The 25,470-nt window shown below is 42.9% G+C and overlaps 1 protein-coding gene across 1 annotated transcript in view; it reads right to left on the bottom strand.

The window, feature by feature from the left end:
• Positions 1-25,470, bottom strand: part of Reep3 (receptor accessory protein 3) — an 80,772-nt gene that overhangs the window by 41,247 nt on the left and 14,055 nt on the right. Inside the window, exon 2 of the mRNA XM_021635260.2 lies at positions 6,344-6,416. Within this exon, the coding sequence (XP_021490935.1) occupies positions 6,344-6,416 (73 nt within the window). The remainder of the gene's footprint in view (positions 1-6,343; positions 6,417-25,470) is intronic.

Genomic DNA, 25,470 nt, shown 5'->3' with positions numbered 1-25,470 from the left:
GCCTCTGAGCCATGAGAACTCTAGAGCTGGTTGGCCCTTGGCCTTTATGTTCACCTCCATCACCTACAAACTCAGTTAAAAATGAGGTCACTTTCAAACGCTCAGCAAAACTTTAGACTCATTTCTGGGCCTTTTAACAAGTCATCTCCCAAAGGAGTGTCCTTCCTTTGTTCCTGTTTCCTGAATCTCAGGACCAAATGTCTGATTTTAACTTTTAAGTGCTGTTTAGCCAGTCTTTTCATTGCTGCTCTCTCCAACATTCTTAGAATAAGAACACTGGTTTCCTAGAAAAGCTACAGCAATTACACATGGTTTGGAAGTAAACACTCTTATTTTCAAGTCTTAAGATGTATGAGCCTGGAGAACTTTGCAAAAACCGTATTAAATCTCCGGTAAGCTTGCATTTCAATTACTGCAAGACTGAGTGTCTAAGTAGGCCATATCAGCCGCACCATACAGGAAATTATATCCCAGGGAAGCTCTGTTTTAAAAATAGGCAAAGGAAGAGAGGAACGCTGCCAAAATACACAGTGCTCTCCATTTGTTTTGATTTGCACACGGCATCTGTTTTATCAGGTGCAACCTGCCATTTGCAGGCTTTGGGCGAATGGTAGTAGTTAGGGTGGGAAGAAGTAAATTAGCCCAGAATGTTTGCTTTTAGAAAAGGCTTTTGAAGTAGATATCAGTAGAATTTAGGTCAGGACTAAATATCACAAAGACAATGGGTTTGGGGATAAGTGTTGAGAACCGGCTTGTACATGCCCCAACCCAGCAGAATCCAAGCTGGAGAGCCAGCTCAGTCCACCTCGGAGGCACACACAAGCTCTTGCAAAGCACAATTTAGCATTTTTGCAGGTACTGAGAAGCCAGCTTTTCTGTCTTACAAGTTCATTTATTCAAAAGTTCTGATTAATTACCATATACCGTCTACTGTTGTAGGTACAGAATAGGACAATTAAATTAATAAAGCCCTTCCTATGGTGCTTGCTCTGGTAGGGGACAGACAATAACAGATGATACAGTACTAGGCAGCATAAAGAGGTGCTGAGATTGTAACAGAGAAATGCAAGCTGGGTTATCACCACCAAGAAACTTCCACACACACACACACACACAAAAAAAAAAAAAAAAAACCAAAGTGAATTGGACAGGGCTGCCAAGCCAAGCAGGACAGGATCAGTTCAAACAGTATGGCTACATTTGGTGGAATTAAGGAGAATACAAGAACATTATATTATCCTCTACCTTTCCCAAGAAGATCCTTAAAGGACTGGTAAGACTTTTCTTTCTTTTTAATTTTACACAACTTTCAAAAACTTCCTACTTATTTTTTTTTCTTGGTGTTTTGAGACAGGGTTTCTCTGTATAGCCCTGGCTGCTCTGGAACTGGCGCTGTAGATCAAGCCTCAAATTCACAGAGATCTGCCTGCCTCTGCCTCCGGAGCCCTGGGGCCAGAGGTGTGTGCCAACATCACTGCCCTGCCCTATCTAATTTTTTTAACCTCTCAGTTCACAGTTGCTTTGGGAACTTAGGGGGTCTTGATAGAAAATAGCCAAATCATCATGGCCAGCAAAATGTAATCAATCACAAGACTGTTTACTGGCTGGCAGTGAAAGCTGCCTCCATGTTTCTGTGAAGCTAGAGTATCACCTATGTTAATTTTTTTAAAGATTAATTTACAACTGGGCACGGTGGTTCATGCCTGTAATCCCAGCACTCAGGCAAGCAGAGGCAGGAAGATCTCTGTGAGCTGGACAGCCAAGCCTACACAAAGAAACCCTGTCTTGAATCCCGCCCCCCCCCCAAAGATTAATTTACATTTTCTTATGTATATGAATGTTCTGTCTGTCTGTATGTGCACATACGCATGCCTGGTGCTCTTGGAGTTCAGAAGAAGCTATCAGATGCCCTGGAATTACCAGGTGGCTGTTGGGAACAGAAGTGAGCTCCTTTGCAAGAGCAAGTGCTCTAAACCACTGAGCCATCTCTCCAGCCCCATCACCTTTGTTGTTAACAGGAGCATTGTTGGGGCTGGGTGTGGTGGTACATGTCTTTGATCCCAGCACTTGGGAGGCAGAGGCAGATGGGTGTACACAGAAAGTTCCAGGATAGCCAGAGCTACACAAAGAAACCCCATCTCAAAAACAAAAACAATAAAAGGGGGGACATTGTAGAACAGAATGAACAGAACATTAAAAACCTTAGTACTACGGTGTGGACCAATGCTGTCTTGCAAGGGTCCTCACGGGTGAATGGACAATAAGGATGAGTGGGGATATGGGGTCAGCAGAATCCTGCCTCCTTTCCTTGGAATAGATCCATGTTTTAATTCCTAGAAAGTAAGTATATTAGGTTATATGATAAAGAGAAAATAAGGAGGCAAATGGAATTAAGGCCAAGAATCAGACAACCTTGAGGGGTGGACCAGTCATTCATAAAGGACCTTACAAGAGGAGGAGGGAGGGGGAAGGCTAAAAGCCAATCCTGGCAGCATCTAAAGATCTCAGCCCTGAGCTGTTGGCTGTAAAGACAAAGGGATTGAGCCTGAAGCCAAGAAATGTGGGGCGCTTCCAACTCTGAATGATACCCATCTTCCATCAGACTGGAGCCTCTAGAGGGAACGCAGCCAGGTAGACCCATTTTACATCTTTGAACTCTAGGGATGTTTGAGATGAAATATTTTGTGGCTTTCCATCTAGAATAGCGTGGTGACTGGGAAAAGAGCAACTAGAATAGACATGGTAATTTGCAAACGTATTCTGAATTTCCTGGAGAATAATTAAATACACATGCATTGCTCCAGGGAACACTCACACTACCTCAAACTTGGCTTTTCAGAGTCTTGCCATTAGACAAGTGGGTCACTGGTCTTCAGGGCTGCATTGTATTCCCCTCTGGCTCAGTGCCTGTTTATCTTTGATTTTAGCACTCACTGTACGTTCAAAACAGACTTGGTTGCACAGCAATAATCAAAGCAGCTCCAGCTATGCCTTTCTACTTCCCTAGTTTCTCTTCAATCATTCTTCACTACTGTGATCCTCCCCAAAAGACGGTTAGGAAAACTGGTGTTTTGTTATTGTTCTTGTCATAGTATCATAGCAAAACTACAAATAGCCAGGCAGTGGTGGCTTTAATCCCAGCACTCAGGAGGCAGAGGCAGGTAGATCTCTGAGTTTGAGGCCAGCCTGGTTTACAGAGTAAGTTCCAGGACAGCCAAGGCTACACAGAGAAACCCTGTCTCAAACAAAACAAAACAAAACAAAACAAAACAAAACAAAACAAAACAAGCAAAAAACTCAACAAACCAAACAAACCAAAACCAAAACAATCCCAAAAAAACAAAACAAAAAACCCAAGCAAACAATGAAAAATTATTAATAACAAAATATCCCTTCAAAACAACTGTGTAAGAATTAGGAGTGTAGGTCACTTGCCTAGAATTAGCAAGGCCTTGGATTCAGTTCCAAGAATTGCAAAAGAAGGGTATTGAGTTGTTAAAAACCAGTAAAACAACACGCTACATATTTAAACACACTAGTTTGTCAACATGTGTGTAGCTATCAACACATGTATTTCATTTTTCAATTTGAATTTTAATGGATTCTCTTATGCAGGCTAAGTTATTTTTAGCACATAAGGGAGAATTCAAATCTCAGAAGCATGTGATGTTTAATTGTTTTACATTTTCAAACAATCCAATAATAAACATCTGAGTGTCTTGTTATGGGAAGAAAACATATACACTTATGTCTTCAAGTGGAGCTGGGCATGATGGGACATGTGCTGGTGGGCATGGTGGGACATGCTTTTCATCCCACCCAGCACTTGGAATATAGAGGATGAGGTATTCAAGGTCATCCCAGCTAGTTTCATAGTGAGTTTGAGGCCAGGTGAAGCTACTGTGACCAGGTCTCTAAAAGAGAAGAAAAATGTAACAATAACAACACAACAACAACAACAACAAAAAAACCTCTGATACATAGTAAAAGGACTAATCTTTGTGTTATAATTAGACCAACCTCTAAATAGCCCCTTTCCAGAATTCTGTATACATACAGGTAATTTATCTCTACTTCACACTCTCCCATTCTTACTGCTGTCCACTCAGCTTGGTTATCTTATCTATCTATCTATCTATCTATCTATCTATCTATCTATCTATCTATCTATCTATCTATCTATCTATCTATCTGCCTACCCTGCCTGTCTACTTGTCAAGTTATTTATCTGGGACAGGGTGTCTATCTATTTGTCTGATGCCCTGTCTATTTTCTATTTGGGACAAGATCACTTCATTCTGTAGTCCAGGCTAACTTCAAGTATTCACTGGTTCTCCTATCTTATCCTCTGGAGGGCTATGACTGAGATCACACACCTGGCCCTGGCATGCTTTAATGGGGATATGAGCCCATAGCTGAAAGACCTACCACCTAGTTCTTCAACTGTACACTTAACTAGAATCAGAAAAAGATCCATCGAATACACACCACACATACATTTTCAGATTTATTAAGCTCTGGCTAGTAGTATATTCCACGGCTCATATTTTCATGTCATTTTAAAGATGATGGGTTATTCCTACTTTTTAACATTGGAAAGAAAATTCCAAGTAAAGAATTTCACAGTAGAGTAGTGTTGTCTTGGGAAGTGTGCAAGGCTGTGGCACTTACAGTAAGCCCAAAAGCACTAAATTAACAGTATTTTACGAAAAGCACTAAGTTGATAGTATTTCACGTCTATAGAAACAAATATTTGGTGGTATACTTCCCATGTCTCTGGAGAGGTTTTGCATCTTTGTTTTACTAGTGGTTCATTTTCATTTCATTTTTACAAAAGCGACGGCAAATGACTTCTAGGAGAAACCTAACAAAATTGCTTCCCCAGGTCTACAAAACAGAAAACAAACCTAACCAAACAGGTCTTTCACCACAGGCAGCTTGAAAAATACTGTAAATGGAAAGCAACTGTTGTTTTAAAAAGTAACATACACCAGTACTATAACACGATACTTGAAATATTTATTACAGTATATATTGAAATATGTCCCTTCAAGCTACTTATAAAAGGAATTTAAATTAGTATGACCTAATATGCTTCCATGTCTTAAGACTATTTTCCCAATCCTAGATCCAAGAGATCTGTATCATAAAGGATTTATAAATTCCAGAGCACCTCTCATAAATGTTATTTCACCATTATAACTGAGGTGTGTGGGTCTATGTGTACATATACTTCATTATACAAATTGGCCTTATATGAAAGAGAAAAATAGCTATAAAAGTCCAATAGATTTATTATAAAAGTTCTAGTCAGTGGCTCCATGCAACCTCAAATAGCTGAAAAGAAACTCTCAAGAATCAGGACTGGATTTCTGATCTTTTTGATCACTTGATGGGCCGGACGACAAGCCTGCCATCCAAGGTTCCTTACAAAGAACCACAGTTATTCACCTCCAAGAGCCCAAAACAGGCACTTAAACAGATGCTCGCATGGGCATGTTTGTGCCAGCATTATTCGTAACAGCCAAAAAGACAGAAGCAGAACAATTCAAATGTCTGTCAGCAGATGAGCAGATAACCAACCCATTGTTTGGCTTACTAACACAATGAAGCATTATTCCAGCCAGAGGAATGGAACACTGAAATTCGTGAAAACATGGATGAGCCTAGAGAACACACCACGGCAGGCGAGGAAAGCCAAACACAAAAGGTCACTCACTACAAGATTCTGTTTAGGGGACGTCTCCAGGGAGGGAGGGAGGAGGGAGCTGTGGCTGCTTAATGGGGTGGGTGTCAGTGTAGACTGGCAGGATGGTGTCAGCTGTCTGCACAATCACCGTGAAAGTACTAATTGCGACTGGATTGCTCATTTTCAAATGGATAGCCCAGCTCCTGAGTGTAACCAAAAAAAAGCCACAGTTCTCAGTACTGGCTGCTTCCTTCCCCTGATTCAATGCCCAAGATACAGATTTGTTATTCTTTCAAAATGTACTCCATCAAAATAGAAAGCTACACCAAGATTCACAACCCTCTTCAAAAGCTAGACAAACCCTCTCCACCAGCAGGTACTGGGACCTAAGTTGACTGTGACCAGACTATGAGGAGCGCTCCATCACTCCTCTTGGGAAAGCTATACCACTTCCAGTGCCAATGGCCAGTGAAGGCTATTTGAAGTTTTATTGTCAGTTGTTTTCAAAGTCAGTTAAACAAAATGATTATTTTTATGACAATGCTCACATCACCTTTTGACCTGAAAACTCAATCTAGTTCTCTACAACAGCATTGGCTTCTCAAGGTTTGTGTGCCATTGACACACTAAATGAGAATTACGGCAACTACTTACATATTCCTTGACGTTTTTCGTCTTCACAGCTTTGTATGAGTAGTACGCCGGATAGAGCATTCCAAACAGCAGCCTGAAAGGAAAGAGTGGGTTAGTTCAATACAGGGGTGCTTGCAGCAGCTCAAGATTTAATACAAGAAACATGTGATGATGGTAAATTCATGTCTGCAAAGTCACACAGAAACCAAGTCTACCCTGAGAAGCAAAGTAAAAACACATTTTTGAACAAAAAGACCATTTTGATGCTTTAGGTAGCAGCTTCATGATGAAAAAAAAAAAGAAAGAAAAAAATTGTTGCTTTTTGAAAAAAAAAAAAAAAAACAGTTTTAAAGTATTTTTTTCATATTACCAAAAAATGTTTTGTGTTTGTTATTATACAGAGATCCTATTTTTAAATCTGCAGCTAGCAAACTCAGCACACACACACACACACACACACACACACACACGCACACACTATCGTGGTGAAAAAAAATTCTTCACACTTCAAAGCACCTGCTTGAGCAGCATTGGGTTTTGTGTATGACAGAACTGTGAGGCCGTACTCAATACTAACTGGTATACATGAAGATAACTAAGCATGGGGGGTGGATCTCGGAGGAATCAAGAAGGAGAAGCTCGGGCTGATAGGATCAAAAGACACTGGACGTGTATGAAATTCTCAAATACATATCAAATAAATTACTTTAAATCGCCAACAGGACTTGACTAGTAAACAGATGAGGAAAAACAGACAGATGCATCAGGACAGAAAAAGCCTTACGGTTAATACTTGTGCTCCAGATGGGATGCATATCCTCAACTATTACTCAATGGTGTCACTCCCAGTGTCGCAGATTCCCACGATGTTTACAGGCGGAGGTTGCTATCTGAGATTTGGCATTCCGTACAACACCGTGGGAAATGGCTCCCTGACATTATCCTTCCTAGAGTAGCTTTTTGCCTAATTCAAAATACCTCCAGAGGGTTTCATTTCATTTTCTTACATATTCAAATCATATGTGATTAAAAATTATGCCAGATAAATAAAATAATAATAATGAAATAACAAAATCCTGAGTACTAGTAAATTTTCTTTCCTTTCTTTTTTTTGAGACAGGATTTCTCTGTGTAGCCATGGCTGTCCTGGAACTCACTCTGTAGATTAGGCTAACCTTTAACTCAGAGATCTGCCTGCCTCTGCCTCCGGAGTGCTGAGATAGATTAAAGGCATGTGCCACCACCGCCTGGCTAGGAAGGAAATGTTATGCCAGGCAGTAAATCTGATTTTTTTCCCCCAATTGTTTACAAGTATTCCCCTCCATCCAGACATGATTTCTCTGTGTAGCCCTGGCTGATCTCCAACTGAGAGATCCCCAACTTTGCTATTTAAGAAATGTTCCACCCCATCCGCTGTTAGCTGTATTATTTTAAATAGCCCTTTTATCTTAGAGGTAAGTTTTACAATAAAGTTAAAAAGGACTCAGATGATTTCTATATATCCCATTCTCCATCCTCCATTACTTGCTTGCATTGGGAGCATATACTGTCACCTTGACCCAGGCTTCCTTCATTTTCACCCAGCGTATGTCCTCTGCTCCAGGCTCTCACACAGTACAGCACACTGCACTCACACACCTTCACAGCTCTCTTTGGCCTGTATAGTTCATATTTTCTCTGATGACTTGACAGTTTTGAGTACTGGTCAAGTCACTGTGTCTCTATTCAAATTTGATGTTCTCACGATTAGCCAGGTACCACTGTTATCACAGTATATCTAGGGCACATATTATCAACAGAAATAATCAAGTTGTGTGTGTTAACCTTGATCAGTTTGCAGTTCTGGTAGATTTTACCACTGTAAAACTTTTGTCTTGTTTCCTAAGATGGAGGTCTTGCTATGTAGCCCAGATTGGCCTTGAGCTTGCAATCTTCTGCCTCTGCCTCTAACTCCTAATCGGTATTAGACAGACATGTGTTATTATGCCTGGCTGAGACAGCCCTATTTTTCTTTCTTTTTAAAGATTTATTTTTAAGTGTGTGCATATGTGTGTAGGTGTACATGAGTGAAGGTGCCCACTCAAGTCACCAGGATCTCTGGAGCTGGAGTTATAGGCGGTAGTGGGCCACCTATAACTATAGTGAGCTAGAAACCCAACCTGGGTCCTCTGTAAAAGCCGAGCTCCAGCTGGCCTTTCTTTCTTTTCCTTGTGAACCTGGGGCCTTTTGCAGTGCTCCATCGCTGAGCTATAGTCCCAGCTGATGAATCTTTCTTTCACTGAGTAAATATTTACATCTCTATTTTTAGTTCACTGGCTCACAGCTTTTATTTTATATGTATTTACTTTGAGATGGTGCTTTCCTGGTGGTTTCCTTAGGCCTTGGTTTGTGGCTTTATGTCCCCAGGTCAGAAGAGAAACAAATTCTCTCCTGCTGGGAATTTTATCTTCAGCAACTGAAAGCTACAGAGAATCCCTGCCTTACCTGGCAACGGGACCCTGTGATTGCCACCCACCAGAACTGACTGCCAGTCTCTGGGTCTGGAATAGCTGTGCCACAGAGCTGAGGGCTTTCAGCTTAACATCAGTTCTCCTACAAAGCCGAATACTGTCCAAGAGTAAAGCAGAACCCAGTTCCCAGGGCCTCACTGTGCACACGAGGAACCTTCCTGTAATCACCCACCACAGCTGTATTTTACATAGTCACACACGCACAACTGTACTTCTCTTTAGATCCTGCACACCATCCAGGCCGTCTCTTTCACACTGCCACGTAATCCAGTATCAGTGGGCTGGAACTCAATGCGGCACGCCTAGTTTCTCTCTCTGCATGGGCCTGTCACCTCCTGCCCCTAGACCATCCAATCTGTACCTAGGCCTGTTGGCTCTTCCTTGGTGAGATAGATGAACCTATTTCCCTACTTGATTTTCCGTCTCATTGTCAGTGCTGCAAAGGTAAGTGTAACAGGTAAAGGCATTTGTTACCAAGTCTGATGACCTGGATGCAATCCCCAGAACACACATGGTAGAAGTTGTCCTCTGACCTCCATGCTCTCATTATGATACACGCACTCTCTCTCCCTACCCTCTAAATACAATAAACAACAACAAATAATCTCATGGCCAGTAATACCCAGAGCTCATGCCATCCTGGCCAGCTGACATTTTGGCCGGCCCCAGCATGCTCCGTGTCCTAGCAGGTGACTCTGTAGCGGATCTGCCGCACCATGCTTGAGGATGTCTCTTGCAGACCAGCCTCTGTGGGAACTCCTCAAAATGTAATTTGAAAATCACTGTCTCACACATACCATCTGCTCCACTGGGGGCCCTCTCTACGCCTCTATGCTTCTCCTTTGAACTTGAGCATAGCTTCCTGCCTGCAATTCAGACCTCCCTAGCCTTTTCTTCCCACCCTCTTTCCCTTCTTTCCGTTTTATTCTTGCTTAATTAAGTCACACAATTCCCTCCAAGCTCTCACCTTCTTACACAGAACAACAGAATTATGGTCATTCTGGATTTTGTGAAAATCTTTGTCAGGCTTAGTCATTTCTGTATTTGGTACAATAATTTATAGATAGTTTAAGTTTAATGTGTTATTTGATATATAATTATCTTCCAAAACAGAAAGTTTATCAAATTTAGTAAAATTTTGGTGTTAATTGATAACTTCTGCATACAGGTGCTTTTGCCCCTGTTTATTTTTTTGTTTGTTTGTTTGAGATAGGATCTCATTATGTAGACCATGCTGTCCTTGAACTCAGACATCCCTATGCCTCTGCCTCCAGAGTGTTGAGATTAAAGGTACCTTATATGCCTTATTTTTTAACCTCTACATTAAACAGACTAAATCAAACAAACAAGTAGACTATTCCTAACACCTCTTCTTTGAAATAACAGAAAACACATTGCTCTTCATTTGCAACTTGGGTAGATATCTTTATAAATAGTGGGGTGGGTTTTAAGATTGAGTCTCTATTAACTTCACAAGTTACTACAGTCCAGCATGAACATGGCTTGGTGACTTATTAGGAACTTAGCGATGTTTTCTAGGCGTTGTTTTTGAGGGAGGTGTTATTTCCTTAACGAGTGAGGTCTACTGTTAATGTCTGTAACCTGGGAGGTCGGGCATGGAGCCAAGGCATGCACGATTATAAAATGAAACTGAATTTTAGAAGGCCACCTACAAGACCAATGTAACCTTTACAAAGGGAATATTTACTCCTGACAAAATTCTCCTTTTATTTGAATTTTATTTTAAAGTTATACAGGCAGAAAGGAATAGTCAGTCATCTCCTCATATTATTTCCACCTAAGGAGACAGAACTTGTCCAAAATATTCAAGATAGCTTACACTTCCAGTAAGGCAAAGTGGCTCCTTGAATTATATGAATTGAAAAACAGACATGGTTAAACACCACACATACACATAAACACCCACACACGCTTTAACTATTTAGAAGGGAATACCAATATATTTAATCTACCAAGAATATATGAAAATACACACTGAATTAAAAGGACTATTATTCTTAGCTATCAGCCATGGTGGTTTACGCTTGTAATCCGAGCACTTGGAAAGCCGAGGAAGGAGGATTACTGCAAGTTTGAGGCCAGCCTGGGTTATCAACCCCCAAATAAAAAACTCAACAAAACAACCCAGGCAGCCAATCAAACCACCACTAAAATAACTTAGATTAATTTTATGTGTATAGTGTTTTGCGTGTATGTCTGTGCACCACGAGCATGTCTGCTATCCTTAGATGTCAGAAGAAGATATCAGACTGCCTGGGGTACAGCTGGAGCTGGCTGTGAGCTGCTGTGGGGGTGCCGGGAATTGAACCCAGGTCCTCTGTAAGAGAAGTGTGCTTCACTACGAAGCTGATTTTCTAGACCCCAAAGATGTAGTTTTAAAAACAGGATAAATAGGGGTTAGAGAGATGGTTTGGGGCACTGGCTGCTCTTGCAAGAGGCAGGTTTAGTTCCTTAGCATCCACATGGCTCCAGTTCTAAGGGATTTAATTTACCAAGAATATATGAAAACATACATTGACTCGAAAGGACTACCATTCTTAGCTATCCACAGTGGTGTACGCTTACAATCCAACCAGCACTTGGGAGGCTTGAGACCCGTCCTGACCACTGTGGGCACCAGGCGTGAGTGTGCGGGCGTGTGTACTTACAGGCAGGTAAACTACTCAGACTCAGAAAATAAGTCTAAGATAACTTAAAAAGTAGGATAAGCATATGGATTTAGATAGTTATGACTAAAACAAGAGACCAAGAACTATCACAGTGAGTAGTTAACTTCAGCATTACATGCCCTAAAATGTTTGTATTACAAGTTACCTCTACTACTGTAAAAACACTTCAAATCACAGACTGTTAAAACAAATATAACACACAGTTAATTTGATGAGCCTACATCTTTCAATGTATAATGCTGCTTGGCAAATTCCTCTGTCACTCCTTTCATAATCAAACGCATGGTATCTTTTTATATTAAAAGATAAAACTAAACAAAACAAACCAATCCCTTAATGAGACAGGAGATGAATTAAAGCAGCAGAGGTGATAGGAAACAGAGAACATGAACTGGAGGATCAAAAGTCAGAAGGAAGGAAGACAGAAGCAGCAGGTTTGTGTGGACGAGTCATCACGGCTAGCACCCTCAGAAGGCAACAGGAAAGGTAGCTGTGCGCACTGCCGTCAAAGACTCCTGAGCCCACCCCTCAGGTGCTGCCTGTGCCTGAGCACCGGGAGACAGGAGAACTGCTGACACATGGCTGTGGTCCCTCCTCCAGCAGACAGGCTGGAGCAGGCAGGGCCAACCCACAGTGGCCTTCCTCCAGCCCCATTCCTGTGGTAAAGCCCGGCCACTCATCACTCACCACATTCACTTCTGTGGTGTCAGCTTGGCTCATGGGCCTCACACCAACAAGAGCTGAAGCTACACAGAGCTGCTGTGACCACTGCCTCTTTGTCCTAATCTTTACTCCTCTAGGAAGGGTCATCCTAACATTGGATCAAGATTGACCACCAGGTTACACTCCTAGGTTTCTCAGCTTCCGGAAGCACAGAAACTGCTGCAGGAAGCCCATAAGCACGAGAGGGACACTGTGTACGATGGCTTGTATGTGAAACTTCATGTGTTAGGTTTACATCAGAGTTCAGTACTGCAATACAGTGCTTAGCACTTAAAAAATGTTCTTCTCTGTTTGGTAAGGCTACATTCTGCCGAGAATCGAGTCTGTTCAGTAAGGTGGCTCATTGTATTGGCATATTTATGTTTTTACTTACAAAATTTTCTTTGGTTTGCTATTTCCTTCTCGATCTTCCTATTTTTCTTCAACATATCCATTTGGAAAAAAGGATTTCTCCAATCATCAGAAAGAGCAGAACAGAGAAAATACTTACATTGCGGCACTCAGGGTGGGTAAGCAGAGAGCTGCTTTTAGGTACTCGGTCACAGAAGAGAGAGATGCTGTGGAAATTCCTCACTAGCACGGAGACCTGACCTACCTTTGATTCCTAGAACCCATTAAAAGATGGCTGTGGTGGGGACTTTGTAACCTCAGCACTGGGGCGGTGGAGACAGGTGAATTCTCTGGGTTCAGTGGATAGCCTTCCTGGCCTACTTTGCATAGTCCAAGCCAGTGAGAGACCCTATGTTTTTTGCTTTTGTGCGTGTGTGTGCGTGTGTGTGTGTGTGTGTGTGTGTGTGTGTATTTTGTTGTTTTTGTTTTTGGAGACAAGGTTTCTTTGTGCAGCCCTGGCTGTCCTGGAACTCACTCTGTAGACCAGGCTGGCCTCGAACTCACAGAGACCTGCTTGCCACTGCCTCCTGATGCTGGGATTAAAGGTGTGCTGTGTTTAACACATCCCACAGAGTGGATGGGTGCCAAAGAAAGAGGAAGGTCAGTCTTCTGGCCTCCACACACACCATACACTGTCCCTAACTCAGCTTCCATAATGGAACCATGAGTATATAACCTCAGCTTAGTCATAACAGGGTACCGGAAGGGCCTCTTCTTTACAAACCACTGGACATACTATTGTTATACACTGAATGCAGGTGATTGATTTAAATACAAAAAGGTGGACTGGAGAGATGATTAAGTATATGTGCCACTTTCAGAGGACCTGGGTTGAGTTCCTTGCTTCTACATAATGGCTTGCAACTACGGCTCTAGGTGATCCAAAGCCCTCATCTGACCTCTATGGGTAGCAGTCACGCAGGCACACCTGCAGGCAAAACACTCATTTACATAAAAATAAACAAGTAATTAAAAGATGCAAAGCAAAAGTCATCTTTGATGAGCTGGGTACGGTGGTGCATGCCTGTAATCCCAGCACTCAAGGAGGCAGAGGTGTATCTCTGTGAGTTTGAGGCCAACCTGCTCTACAAAGCAAGTCCAGGACAGCCAAAGCTACACAGAGAAATCCTGTCTCAAAAAACAAAACAAAACAAAACAAAACAAAAAGTCGTTTTTGAGGCTTTCTGTTTCACAGAGATAAGCTCAGACACAGTTTCCTAAAAGTTCTTTTGTTGTTGTTTTTCCAGATAGGGTTTCTCTGTGTAGCCCTGTCCTGGAACTCCCTCCATAGACCAGACCTTGACACTTGTGTGCTCCCTGACCACCCCCTCACATACATTTAAGAATTCTATGAATAAGCTACTTTCCAACAGTAGCTTTCTGATATTTGGCAGACTATTTTCTTTGTGGTGGTTTGAATAGGAATGGCCCCCACAGACTCATATGTGTGAATGCTTGGTCCATAGGGAGCAGCACTATTAGGAGGTGTGGCCTTAGTGGAGCAGGTGTAGCCTTTTTGGAGGAAGTGTGTCACGGAGGCAGGGGTGGTGGTGGAGGTGTGGGTGGAGATTGGGGTGGGCTTTGAGGTCTTATAGCCAAGCTTAGGCAGTGAAGGAAATAGGACATATATTCCAGCTACATTCAGTGTGGTACACAGTCCCCTCCTTGCTGCCTGCAGATCAAGATGTAGAACTCTGAGCTCTGAGCTCCTTCTCCAGCATGTGTCTGCCTGGACACTGCCAGGCTTCCCAACTGTAAGCCAGCCAGAATTAAATGTTTTCCTTTGTAAGAGTAGCCTTGGTCATGGTGTCTCTCCACAGCCATGGAAACCCTAACTAAGATACCTACCCAGGGGAAATCTTTTTGTAGAGCTCCTGCCTCAGTCCTCATTCCTTCCCTCTCCCCAGCTCCCGCAGACCAAGTAAAGCAGGGATGAGACTCTCAGAAGCAGGGCCCAAGCACCTGAACTTCTACACTCCACATCTTCAGCAGCTATGGTGTGGCAATGCTGTGCTCGCGTGCATTTTGGGGGAAAACTGATGGCAAGATAAGGTCACTCCGAACTGAATTGATTATGGATGTTTTTTTGAGATAGTAACCAAAGCTGTCTCTCTCTCATGGCCTTCTTCATACCTCAGTTTCCCTAATGCTGACGGGACAAGTGTGTGATGTCAGCCTTGGCTCTAGCCAGATGTAACTGTGTATGATGTTCTAGCTGAATGTATGTTTATGTACCATGCACAGGAAGTGCCCTCAGAGGCTGTAAGAGACAATTGGACCCCCTGGGATGGTTGTGAGCTCCCATACTCTGAATAGGTTTAATATATATATATATATAATTTGTACAACATTCTGCCTGCATACCAGATCTTACTATAGATGGTTATGAGCCAACACATGGTTGCTGGGAATAGAACTCAGGACCTTTGGAAGAACAGCAAGTGTTCTTAACCTCTGAGCCATCTCTCCAGCCCATGAACAGATTTTTAAAGTAGTATGTTGCTTTGACTTTTGCAGAACTTTGATTTACTCACACAAAGAACTTACGTGATGGGATGAAGTGAGTTATGTGGGTAACTAAAAGAGCAGTTTGTGAACCTTTAGGCAGGGTCTCAGTATCCCTCACACTCACTCTGGAGTTGAGGACTACCCTGAGACTGTGGTCCTCCTGATTGCTGTACCTCCGTCTCCCAAGTACTAGAAGTACAGGTATTTGCTACAATGCTGAGGCTGGACCAGGGTTTTACGAATATGAGGCAAATACTCTACCAATTAAGCTACATTCTCAGCTCACAACTTATAAATCTTTGAAAACAATCAATTTATGCTTGAACGGCCAGTTCAAGGTCAAGTGACACACAATATGCTTGTTATGGTCTGGTGATGAACTTCCCCGGTGAGTCACTGTGCCGTTGTTTAAGCGACCAGCGAGTGCCGTGACCCAGCCTGCCACAGCGGTGTGTGACTCCTGCCCTCACAGAGATTTGCGCCACAAGTCTGCATTGGTGCTGTTTCTACTCTGCTACAGTCCAGAGATCATAACCTGGAAGAAAAACAGCAAAGGGGAGAAGTCCAGTTCACAAGAAGACACCCCCAAACCTCGAGTTCTAGAATGGAAGGTTCGCATTTAAAACTGTCACAGACAGGAAGAGACTGCACCATTCCTTGGGGAGACTTTGTACACATTATCAAGAGCTATAAAGCTTGGAATTTCCATGTTGTCACAGCTAAATTCTCATTTTACGCAGAGCTTCAAATTTCTACTCTAAAAGGGAAGAGAAAGCTAGAGGGAAAAAGGAAAGAACACACAGCCTGTCAGACTCCACCTCCTCTTTCCCAGTCTTCCTTCTCTAGCCTTGGCTCCCCTCCTACAGCGAGGGCCTACTGTGTGGTAAAGCCCAGCTTGTATAAGAACGCTGAGGGGCTCAGGGGTGTAGCTCAACCCAGCACTGGGGGGATAAGGCAGGAAGGTCAGAAGTTCAAGGTCATTCTTAGCTCTTTACTAAGTTCTAGACCAGCCTGGGCTACCCACGTGAGACCTTGTCTCGAACGGGGGGGGAGGGGTGTATGTATGTGGAGGGGGGAATGAGGGTATGTGAGTATCATTGTGTTACTTCACAGACAGAAGCAAGGCTCAGGGAGATTAAGGATTCAAGAGTTAAGAGCTGACTCTGAAACATAACAAACACAGGACTTTTCACTTCCAGACCTTTGCTCTCCTTTACCCCAAACAAAAGCCAGATGACAGTTTGTATTACCTCATACCATTCATGGCTCACTTCGCCTGTATTAGCAGATGAAATCAATATTTGGAAGGTAGATCTAAGCCACCACAATTTTGATCTGCTAACAGAAAACTGTCCTAAAGAGACCTGAAGCCCCACTTCCCTTTTTTTTTTTTTTTTTTTTTGTTTTTTTTGTTTTTTTTGTTTTTTTTTGTTTTTCCAAGGCAGTGTTTCTCTGTGTAGCCCTGACTGTTCTGGACTCACTCTGTACACCAGGCTGACCTTGAACTGGGAGATCTGCCTTCCTGTGCTGGGATTAAAGATACATGCCAACACTGGCCAGCTCATGAAGTCCATTTTTTTAAGTGGCATACTCATTCTGGTGAAAGGAGCATCCTTAACTTTAACCATTACTCATCATGATTCCCATCAAACTAGGTAGCTAGACTTGAGGAGGTCACGGGTTCCTCCTCATCTGACCAACTCCTGACTCCTCAGTAAGTTCACTCAGGAACTGCAGGCTTTATTTAGCTCCTTAACCACAGGATCTGTAAAACCACACTTACCATTAGCCTCTCTGACTTAAAGAGAATTTAAGAGTTGAGTTGGAATCTAAGCTTAAAAAAAAAAAAGCTTCTGGTGAAGGAAAAAAAAAAATCCCATACAAACCAGTCTTGAAAATGTTGAGAAAATTTCCTTTCCTAAAATATACCCGACTATGCAAATAAAGAGGAGCCTAGTAAGGCAAGCCATATGTAGGGACTCGTGCTCTGCCTATCAGCATCTCCAACCTCCCAGAAGTCAGGTCCAAAACTTCTGCCAAAACACTCATTCCCACTGCACCACCTAAGCTGTGGTTCCCTCCAGTCACCCCAGAAATCACTAGGAGTTTGCCAAGGTGAAGTGACCTTAGCAGTTTGTTTTCAAAGGATCTTTTACTAGTTTGATTTTTCTTTGTTTTTTGAAACAGGGTTTCTTAGTGCAGCCCTGGCTGTGCTGGAACTCACTCAGAAATCTGCCTGCTTCTGTCTCCCAAGTGATGGGATTAAAGGTGTGTGCCCCGGGAAAGCATCTTTTAATTTTCCTTTAGACAAAAAGGATGCACTGATGTCATGGTGTGTGCCAGACTCTGCTGCTCGTGTCTGAGACTGCTCCTGCGCAAACACTACCTTTGCATTATTTCTTTACTTACTTGCAGTGCTGGAGATCCAACCTGAGGCTTATGGGTGTCTGGTTGTCTACCACTGGGCTACATTCTTAGCCTAGCTTTTTATTTTATGTTTTTTTTTTTTTTTTTTTTGAGATGGTGTACTGTTATGTAGTCCAGGCTAGCCCAAAGCTCATGTCTCTCAAATTCAGTCTCTCAAATGCTCCCTTAGGACGGCAGGCAAGTATCTGTTTACAGGATCTGGAAATGAAAGCATTATATTTTTGTGTTTCTTAAACCACTTCCTTCATTTCATGTACTTGGATCATTCTATTGCCTCCCATTGCTCCGATGCAGTAATTTTTCCCATGCCACTCCCTATGACAAGAACAATCTCCCTCTTCATGTTGAAAGCACCCTTCTCTCAAACTGTCTTTCATTAATGAGGCTGAAAAGCTCGGTAGGCTGATTTTGTAGGACCGACAATAGCACAAATTAGGTTACCAAAATAAAGACCTAGAACATAGTGGTCAGACATGGTAAAGGCATTTAAAAATGCTCTTGAGCCAACCATCTGACAGGCAGATGTGTGAGCCTCTCCTTTAGCACAGGAAAACGAAGGGGGCGGGCACATTCTTTTCTATCTAGGGCAACTGAAGAGAAAAAGAAACATACAGGCCACCAGAACTGCAGTATACCCTAATTTAATCCTGAGTTCAGTCATTATAGAAATCAGCCTGCTGGCACCAAGTCCTCTCCTCATGGGAAGCATTGTTCATGTGTGTGAAAGGAAGTTTTGGATGAGACCATACCACTGCCCCTCTGAAGAAACCATGAGTCTCCCCCAATCCTGACTTGGTTGGCCACACTCATTTCTTGAAAGAAACATAGGAAAAAAAAAACCCATAGAAATATAGAAAATAAATTGTAAGAGCATGTACAAATTCTTTCTTATGAGGCCCTGCTCTCTGTCAGTCTTCCAAGTGTAATATTTGGACATTAATTTTACTTAACTTAAAAAAAATGCGTTGCCAGGCAGTGGTGACATACTTGAAGCAATCATCTAAGTCATCATAGTGATAGGGCTGGTGGCTCACGCCTTTAATCCCAGCACTTAGGAAGCAGAGGCATGTGGATTTAAGGCCAGTCTGGTCAGTGAGTTCCAAGGCAGCCAGGGCTATATAAAGAGATTCTGCCTCAAAAGGCCAACACAACAAACCAACAACTGTGTTCCATTTGTGTGCACGTGTGCATCTCTGTATCTGCCAACTCTAGAAGCCAGAAGTGGGTGTCACAGGACTTCTATGCCACTGTGAACCACCTGCTGTGGTGGACCAGCTTCGAATCCAGCTAGGTCATCTGGAAGAGCAGCAAATGCTCTTAGCCAGGGAGTACCACCCCACCTGCCATCTAATTATTTAATTATTTATTTATTGGCACCGAAGATTAGGGCATGGTGGGCAAATACTCTCCACTGGGCTCTACCCTCTGCCATAGTAGGCATTCATTTTAGAGTATTTTATTTTGTAAGTTTTTAGTTTTTTAATATTTTTGAGACACACTCAATAATCTCTGCCTTACCTAATCCAACCCGGGGTTGCAGCCTCTTCAGAAGCGTTGACTCTCAATCTCTGGGATTTTTATTTATTTAACTTATTTTTTATATAATTAAATATAATCACATCATCCATCTCCATGTCCTGCCCTCTCCCTTTCAAATTAATGGCCTCTTATTCTTTAATTAATTATTGTTAATTGTTGTTAGGTGCGTGTGTGCTGTGTGACGCTACAGTGTGCTCTTGCAGAGGAAGCGAATTTGGTTCCCAATGCCCATTGGCTCATTCACACCCACCTGTAACTCTAGCTACAGGGCATCTGACAGCCTCTTCTGGCCCCTATGGCACCTACATATACATGCCACACGTGTGGCACACACACACACACACACACACACACACACACGCCAGAGAGCACACACGCCAGAGAGCACACACGTGCATGCACACCACACACACACACACACACACACACACACACACACACACACACGCACACAATTTAAAAAAGAGAATAAAAATCTCTGGGACTTTTAACTCAACCAATGAGTCCAAAATTTTGTGGCTTGATTTTATACCTCCTGCCTGGCACCAGCACACAAACTACCCAGTTTTAGAAACTTTTAAGAATCTAGGTAGGGTGCCACGTGCCTGTAATCCCTGTACTTGGGTGGAGAAAGGAGGAGGACCAGGGATCCCAGGTCATCCCAGGCTCCAGGGTAAGCTTGAGGCTAGCACAGGCTACCTGAGACCCTATCTTTAACAACCAGACCCCCCCCCCCCAAAAAAAAAAAAGACAAAACAAGAAAAAGAGAAATCTCCACATCTACAAGCACCTGAGGTGTAAACAAGAACTTGATTCTTTCTGTATGTAGTATGGCACTTAAAAAAAATACCTGGCCCGACACGGTGGCACACCCCTTCAGTCCCAGCACCCAAGAAGCAGAGGAAGACTGATCTCTGTGAGTTCAAGGCCAGTCTGCTCTACAAAACCATGAGACCCTGACTCAAAAAAAAAAACAAAAAAAAAAACAAAAAACAAACCAAGCAAGACCCGGTATTTTTGCTTGTTTTTGGGGAGGTCCATCACAGTCACATTTCTGCTGTTGTTTTCTAGGCTTCTGGAGATGAGTCTTTGAGCTGATCTCTGTGTTTATATTTCAGAAGCTTTGTTCTAAAAGAAACAACCAGAACACTTTAAGTCTGTCTCTCACTAGGCACTGGGAGGGCTGGAGGCGGTGGAGGCAGTTCAGAACTTCCCACATCTGATGCAAAAACACTCCATGGATCACTGCTTTCGCAATGTCTAAGCACTGTGCCTAATGCCTCTTATGTCTATGGTAAAAGAACAAAAACAAAACAACCCCCAAATTCTGTATTTTCATGCTCAAGATTTTTTTTTTCTTTAAATGTACAACCAGTTAATTCCTAGGGCCAACTTTGGACAATCTTGATTTCTATTTGATTGTAAAGATTTAACAGTTTAATTTAAGCTTTAATTCTTTCTCCAAATACATAAAGAGGGCTGAAAAACGGTTTGGCATTACATAACGTTGCCACCTCCTCCTGAAACAGAATAGAGCGCCTAGCAACAGCAGGGGGTCATCTCAGGAGAGTGCTGATTGCTCACTGGAGCATTTACCACACAGATGCTTTCCTGGGCTTATCCTGCCCAACCCCGCTGAACACAAGCTGGGTGCCCTGGGTCCTGGGCCACCTCATGAAAATTGTCCTCTAACGGCAATCAGTAACTGATACTCAGGGTGGTTCTATCTACCACTTGGTTACAAAAACCAAATTGTGAAACATTTGAAGAAAACATGCATCCTTATACAGCATTTGTTTTCCCTCAGGGATATATTTTTAAACTTGTATTTATTACTGTTGTGTGTATGATGTGTGAGTGGGTGCAGGAGGACAGTTTTGCAGTCTGTGCTTTCCCTTCACCTTTGCAAGGCTTCTCAGGTTACCAGGCTTGCGCAGTAATCCCATCCCACCCCCAGGCTGAACCTACCAGCTGGCCCATAGGCATTTCTTTTTAAATGGGAAGGGTTAGTTTTCTTGGTGTTACCTTTCTGATTCTATCTCCTGTACTGCAACAGAGTTATGTGTGAAGGTGCCTAAGGGCTGGAAGCTTTTCTTCTTTTCTTTATTCTTTCCTTTCTTTTTGGAGACAAGTTCTCACTATGTAACCCCTCCCTGCCCCTGCCTGTAGACATGTCCCTGAGAGCTGGGATCAAAGGTGGTGGGCCACCACGTCCAGCCTTACATACTTTTCTTAGAAGACTTTTACTCTCCACAGCCATACAGCCTTTCAGGCTGCAGGTACAGCACGGTTCCCAAGCACGGTTCCCACGTAATTCCAAAGGTGTAGCAGTAATTAACGACCCAGGGTGCTCTAGCTCTCTATGCAAAGACACAGTGAATAGAAACTCCTTCAGCTTTATTCACCACTGCCATCACTTTAGAAACGCACATTTTTCTGTGTCCATTGGCATGGACCCCCTTCCTTTTGTTTTTGTTTTTTTTTTTTTTTTCAAGACAGGGTTTCTCTATGTAGCCCTGGCTGTCCTAAAACTCACTGTGTAGACCAGGCTGTCCTTGAACTCATAGAGATCTGTCTGCCTCTGCCTCCCAAGTGCTGGGATTAAAGATGTGCACCACCACTGCTGGCTTTCCTTGGCTATTTTCTTTTCCTTTCTTTTTTCGGTATTTCGAGACAGTGTTTCTCTGGGTAGCCTTGACTGTCCTGAACTGCATTGGTAGACCAGACTGGTCTCCAACTCACAGAGATCCACCTGCTGGGATTACAAGTGTGTGCCAGCACACCCAGCTTTTCCTTGGCTATTTTCATGCATACACATCCTGTTCCTGTGTCTTTGTAAGTTCTGAATGTGCGAGATAACTTGCTTCTTAAAGAGAAGTAGCGGCTTTCACTACATTTTACTTGGTGGGCACACGTATTCCTTTGCTCCACCGTGGAGGGCACAGGGTAGGAGCAGTTGCTGGTTCTCCTGTGTGGGTCGCTGAGGACTGACCTCCGGTGGCGAGGCTTCGTCCGATGTGCCACCCACTGGCGCTGTCCCGCCAACCCTAATGTCTGCCTTTACATACTGCTAATATTTTGTCCCATTCCAGTTTCTTTCCCATTCTCTATGGCGTCTTTATCACTGACAGAGAAATATATAATTTTGGTTGACTTCAGCCTGTCATTATCAGCCTTTCCCTAAGAATACATGCTGTTGGTCCTTCTCCCAATCTCTAAAAATAAAACTTTTTTGTTTTATTTTTGTGACCACACTGGAAGCGATTGTGTGTGGTCTGAGGTGAAAGTTATGATCAGAGAGACAAGGATATGAAGCCAAATACAAGACAAGGTGCCTTCCTAAACAGCCATCCTGTCTCAGTGCTCTATACTCAGCACTCTGTTACCCATTTCCTCATCTGTTCCTGCCCCTATGCCACACTGAAGTAATTTCTACAGACAGTAATTCTCAGACGTGACTGAGTCACGTCTCCCAACGGTACAACCTGATCAAGTGTATCATCATCCTACTATTGCCACTTGCTCTTCTGCTGCGAGACTGTCTGGGCAGCCTTTGCCTTGCACATTTTTCATGCTTAGCACTTTTTCTTGACGTTGATTAATTCCCTATGTTATGAACTAGTTTTTTTCACTCTGAATATCCACATCCAAACTGTCAAACTGTCCTCCCAGTTTCTGTTTTAAAAAATAAATCCCGAATATAACTGCTGCTGCCACCTGGGTCCAAGTCACCATTCCTCTTTACCAGCTTATTAAAAGAGCCATCAACCCACCTCCCAGCTTCGATCTTTGTCCCCAGTCTGTTCTCCATAGCACAGAGATCTTGTAAAACCTGAGATCTGATCACGTGACTTGCTCCTCTCTTCTCTAACCTGGCCCCCATGTGCCCAGCACAAATCCCCATGCCTATGCCACTAGTGACACCACTACTCTGCTCTAGCCACATGGAGTCCCACAGCTGTCACAGCCAGCCTTGGGCTTGCCCTTGGCAGGCAGCTTTACTGGAACTCTCTTCCAGCTAAGCTGGGCTCTTGAACAGCCAAGGCCCTGCCACATGCAAGCCTTTGTTCAAAGCCAACTTTTCACTTCCTCAGCCACCCTGTTTGAACTAAGTCAATCCACCACCAGACTAAAGGAGAACACAATCCAAACAGTGTCTTATCTTCTGACAGAAACACAACAGGAAGAAGTACCCAGAGTAACCACAATTTCAATAGCAATTGTCCATGTTTCAGATAGTTGATTCATGTCCATCTATTTGCAAAAATAAGGCAGAGAGAGAAATCAATCTAAGGCACACTAAATACTACAGGATAACAGATGAAAGTTCTTTGCTGACCAGAGCTCTGCTTTTTTTTTTTTTTTTATGTGTGGAGAAGAACTATGTAAGTCCAATGACGTTTGCTTCAGTGAATTAGTCTCTTAAACCTACTTATACAAGGGAAAGGGGCAACTGGACTCTTAAGGTGTTGGGTATGTTTTCAATAGCAGTTTTAGCAAATGTCACTCTTACAATTTACTACAATATACGGTCTATATTGGAGTACATACGCATTGTGCTTGTAAGTTATGAAGGTTAATAAAACATATGGGGCTCTAATTCCCATATTAAGCTCAGCATATCAACCCCTGCCCCCCCCCCCCCCCCATACCACAGCATTTCTTTGTATAACAGCCCTGGCTGTCCTGGCACCCGATCTGTAAACCAGGCTGGCTGTGAATTTGGAGATCCACCTGTCTCCCAAGTGCTGGGATTAAAGGTGCGTGCCACTGCTGCCAGCTCCAGGAAGATGACTTTTCAAAGACTCTTTGCTTTTCCTGCTACTTTTAGGTGAGAACCCCTTTCTCCACGCTACCCCAGCATTTTTTTCCTTACTTGGGTGGAAGTTAAGACTTCCTACAGCCTCTGCATGTCTCCTTTCTAAAAAGCACCATGGCAGTAACACACCAGGCATGGGGGCAGGGACATACTTGGAAAGAACTGTTTGTAATTACGGTGGTGCACGCCTGTCACCCACCTGTGTTCTGTGTGATGGAAAGCCCTTCAGGACAGAATCTGCCATGTTTAGTTTTGCATCTCTCTGATACATTGTAGGTGCTCATTAAATATTTGCAGAAGGGGGAAAACACTCTTTACTGTAGATGGAAAGACACCACTGACCCTTTTAAAGATACAACACAGACAAACCATTACGCAAATGCATCCTAAGCCAAGATGGAAATATGAAAAGGTAAAGAAGAGACTGAATATTTAACTGGATTGTTCTAGGACTTTCTCAGTTTGACACAGTGACATTTTAAACCGTAATTAACTAACCCACAAAGCTGAAAAAAAGCAGGGACGACTCCTGTTCCTGCCATATCTGGAGGTGCAGTGTCAACACATCTGAAAGTGGCCCTGTGTCCCAATATTACAGCTTTTGGATTGGCGGTCGTCTCTCCATTTCTGATTCGTCATTAGTTTGTGCACAGAATCTACACTTAACTTCTTTAAAGTACCTTTGCTTATTAAAATAATCCTTGCCACAGAATGTTTTCCTTACTGGTTTCTAGCCAAAGACTTACCTTTTCCTGCTTTCCTTTTCTTTTATTAGTTTCCATAACAACACATTGAGCCACATTTTAAATACCATATAGCTTTTCTTAGACTTTAGGGAAAGGACGTGAAAGGGAACTTGGACATATTCCAGCAGTTTCTTTTAGGACTGCACACACATACACACACCAGCTACACAGAAATAGGACTCGGAAAATGAGCACCCACTCACAGTATGATTTGCTGCAACTAGTATCCTGACAAACTATGTGTGATCCTCGTTGTCACTCAGAAAACTCACGACCTGAATATTCTCTCCTACCAAGTCTCTTCTAGAAGTTTATTTCTTTTTAATTTTAGTTATGTGTAAATCTGTGTGTCTGTGTGTGGTGATGTGGACCCGTTTCCAGGTGCCTGTGCAAGCCGGAAGACAGTTGCCGGGTCCCTTGGGGCTGGAGTTAACAGTCAGCTGTGAGTCACCATGTGGCTGCTGGGGATCAAACCTGGGGCTTCTGCAAGAACAGCAAGTGCTCTTAACTGCTCATTTATCTCTCTAGCCTTGAGACTTAGTTTTATATTACGGATACTTTAACTGGCAGAAACAATTCTGATGAATTTACCTAGAGATAAACAAGCACAAGTCTACACACCCAGAAGCTTTACAACGACCCTTTTGGGATGGCATAAGTGTTACGACAGCAGGAGGCCGTGCAGCCACTGCACAAACACGAGGTTTTACTGCTTGCTAGACTTTGTTCTCATACTGGCTGAAGACGTGATATCCATTTCCAGGTTCAAATTCATGAGGTACTGAGAGAACACGCT

This window comes from Meriones unguiculatus, chromosome 16 (assembly GCF_030254825.1).
Source record: "Meriones unguiculatus strain TT.TT164.6M chromosome 16, Bangor_MerUng_6.1, whole genome shotgun sequence".
NCBI lineage: Eukaryota > Metazoa > Chordata > Mammalia > Rodentia > Muridae > Meriones > Meriones unguiculatus.
This window is presented reverse-complemented; position numbering and strand designations above follow the sequence as displayed.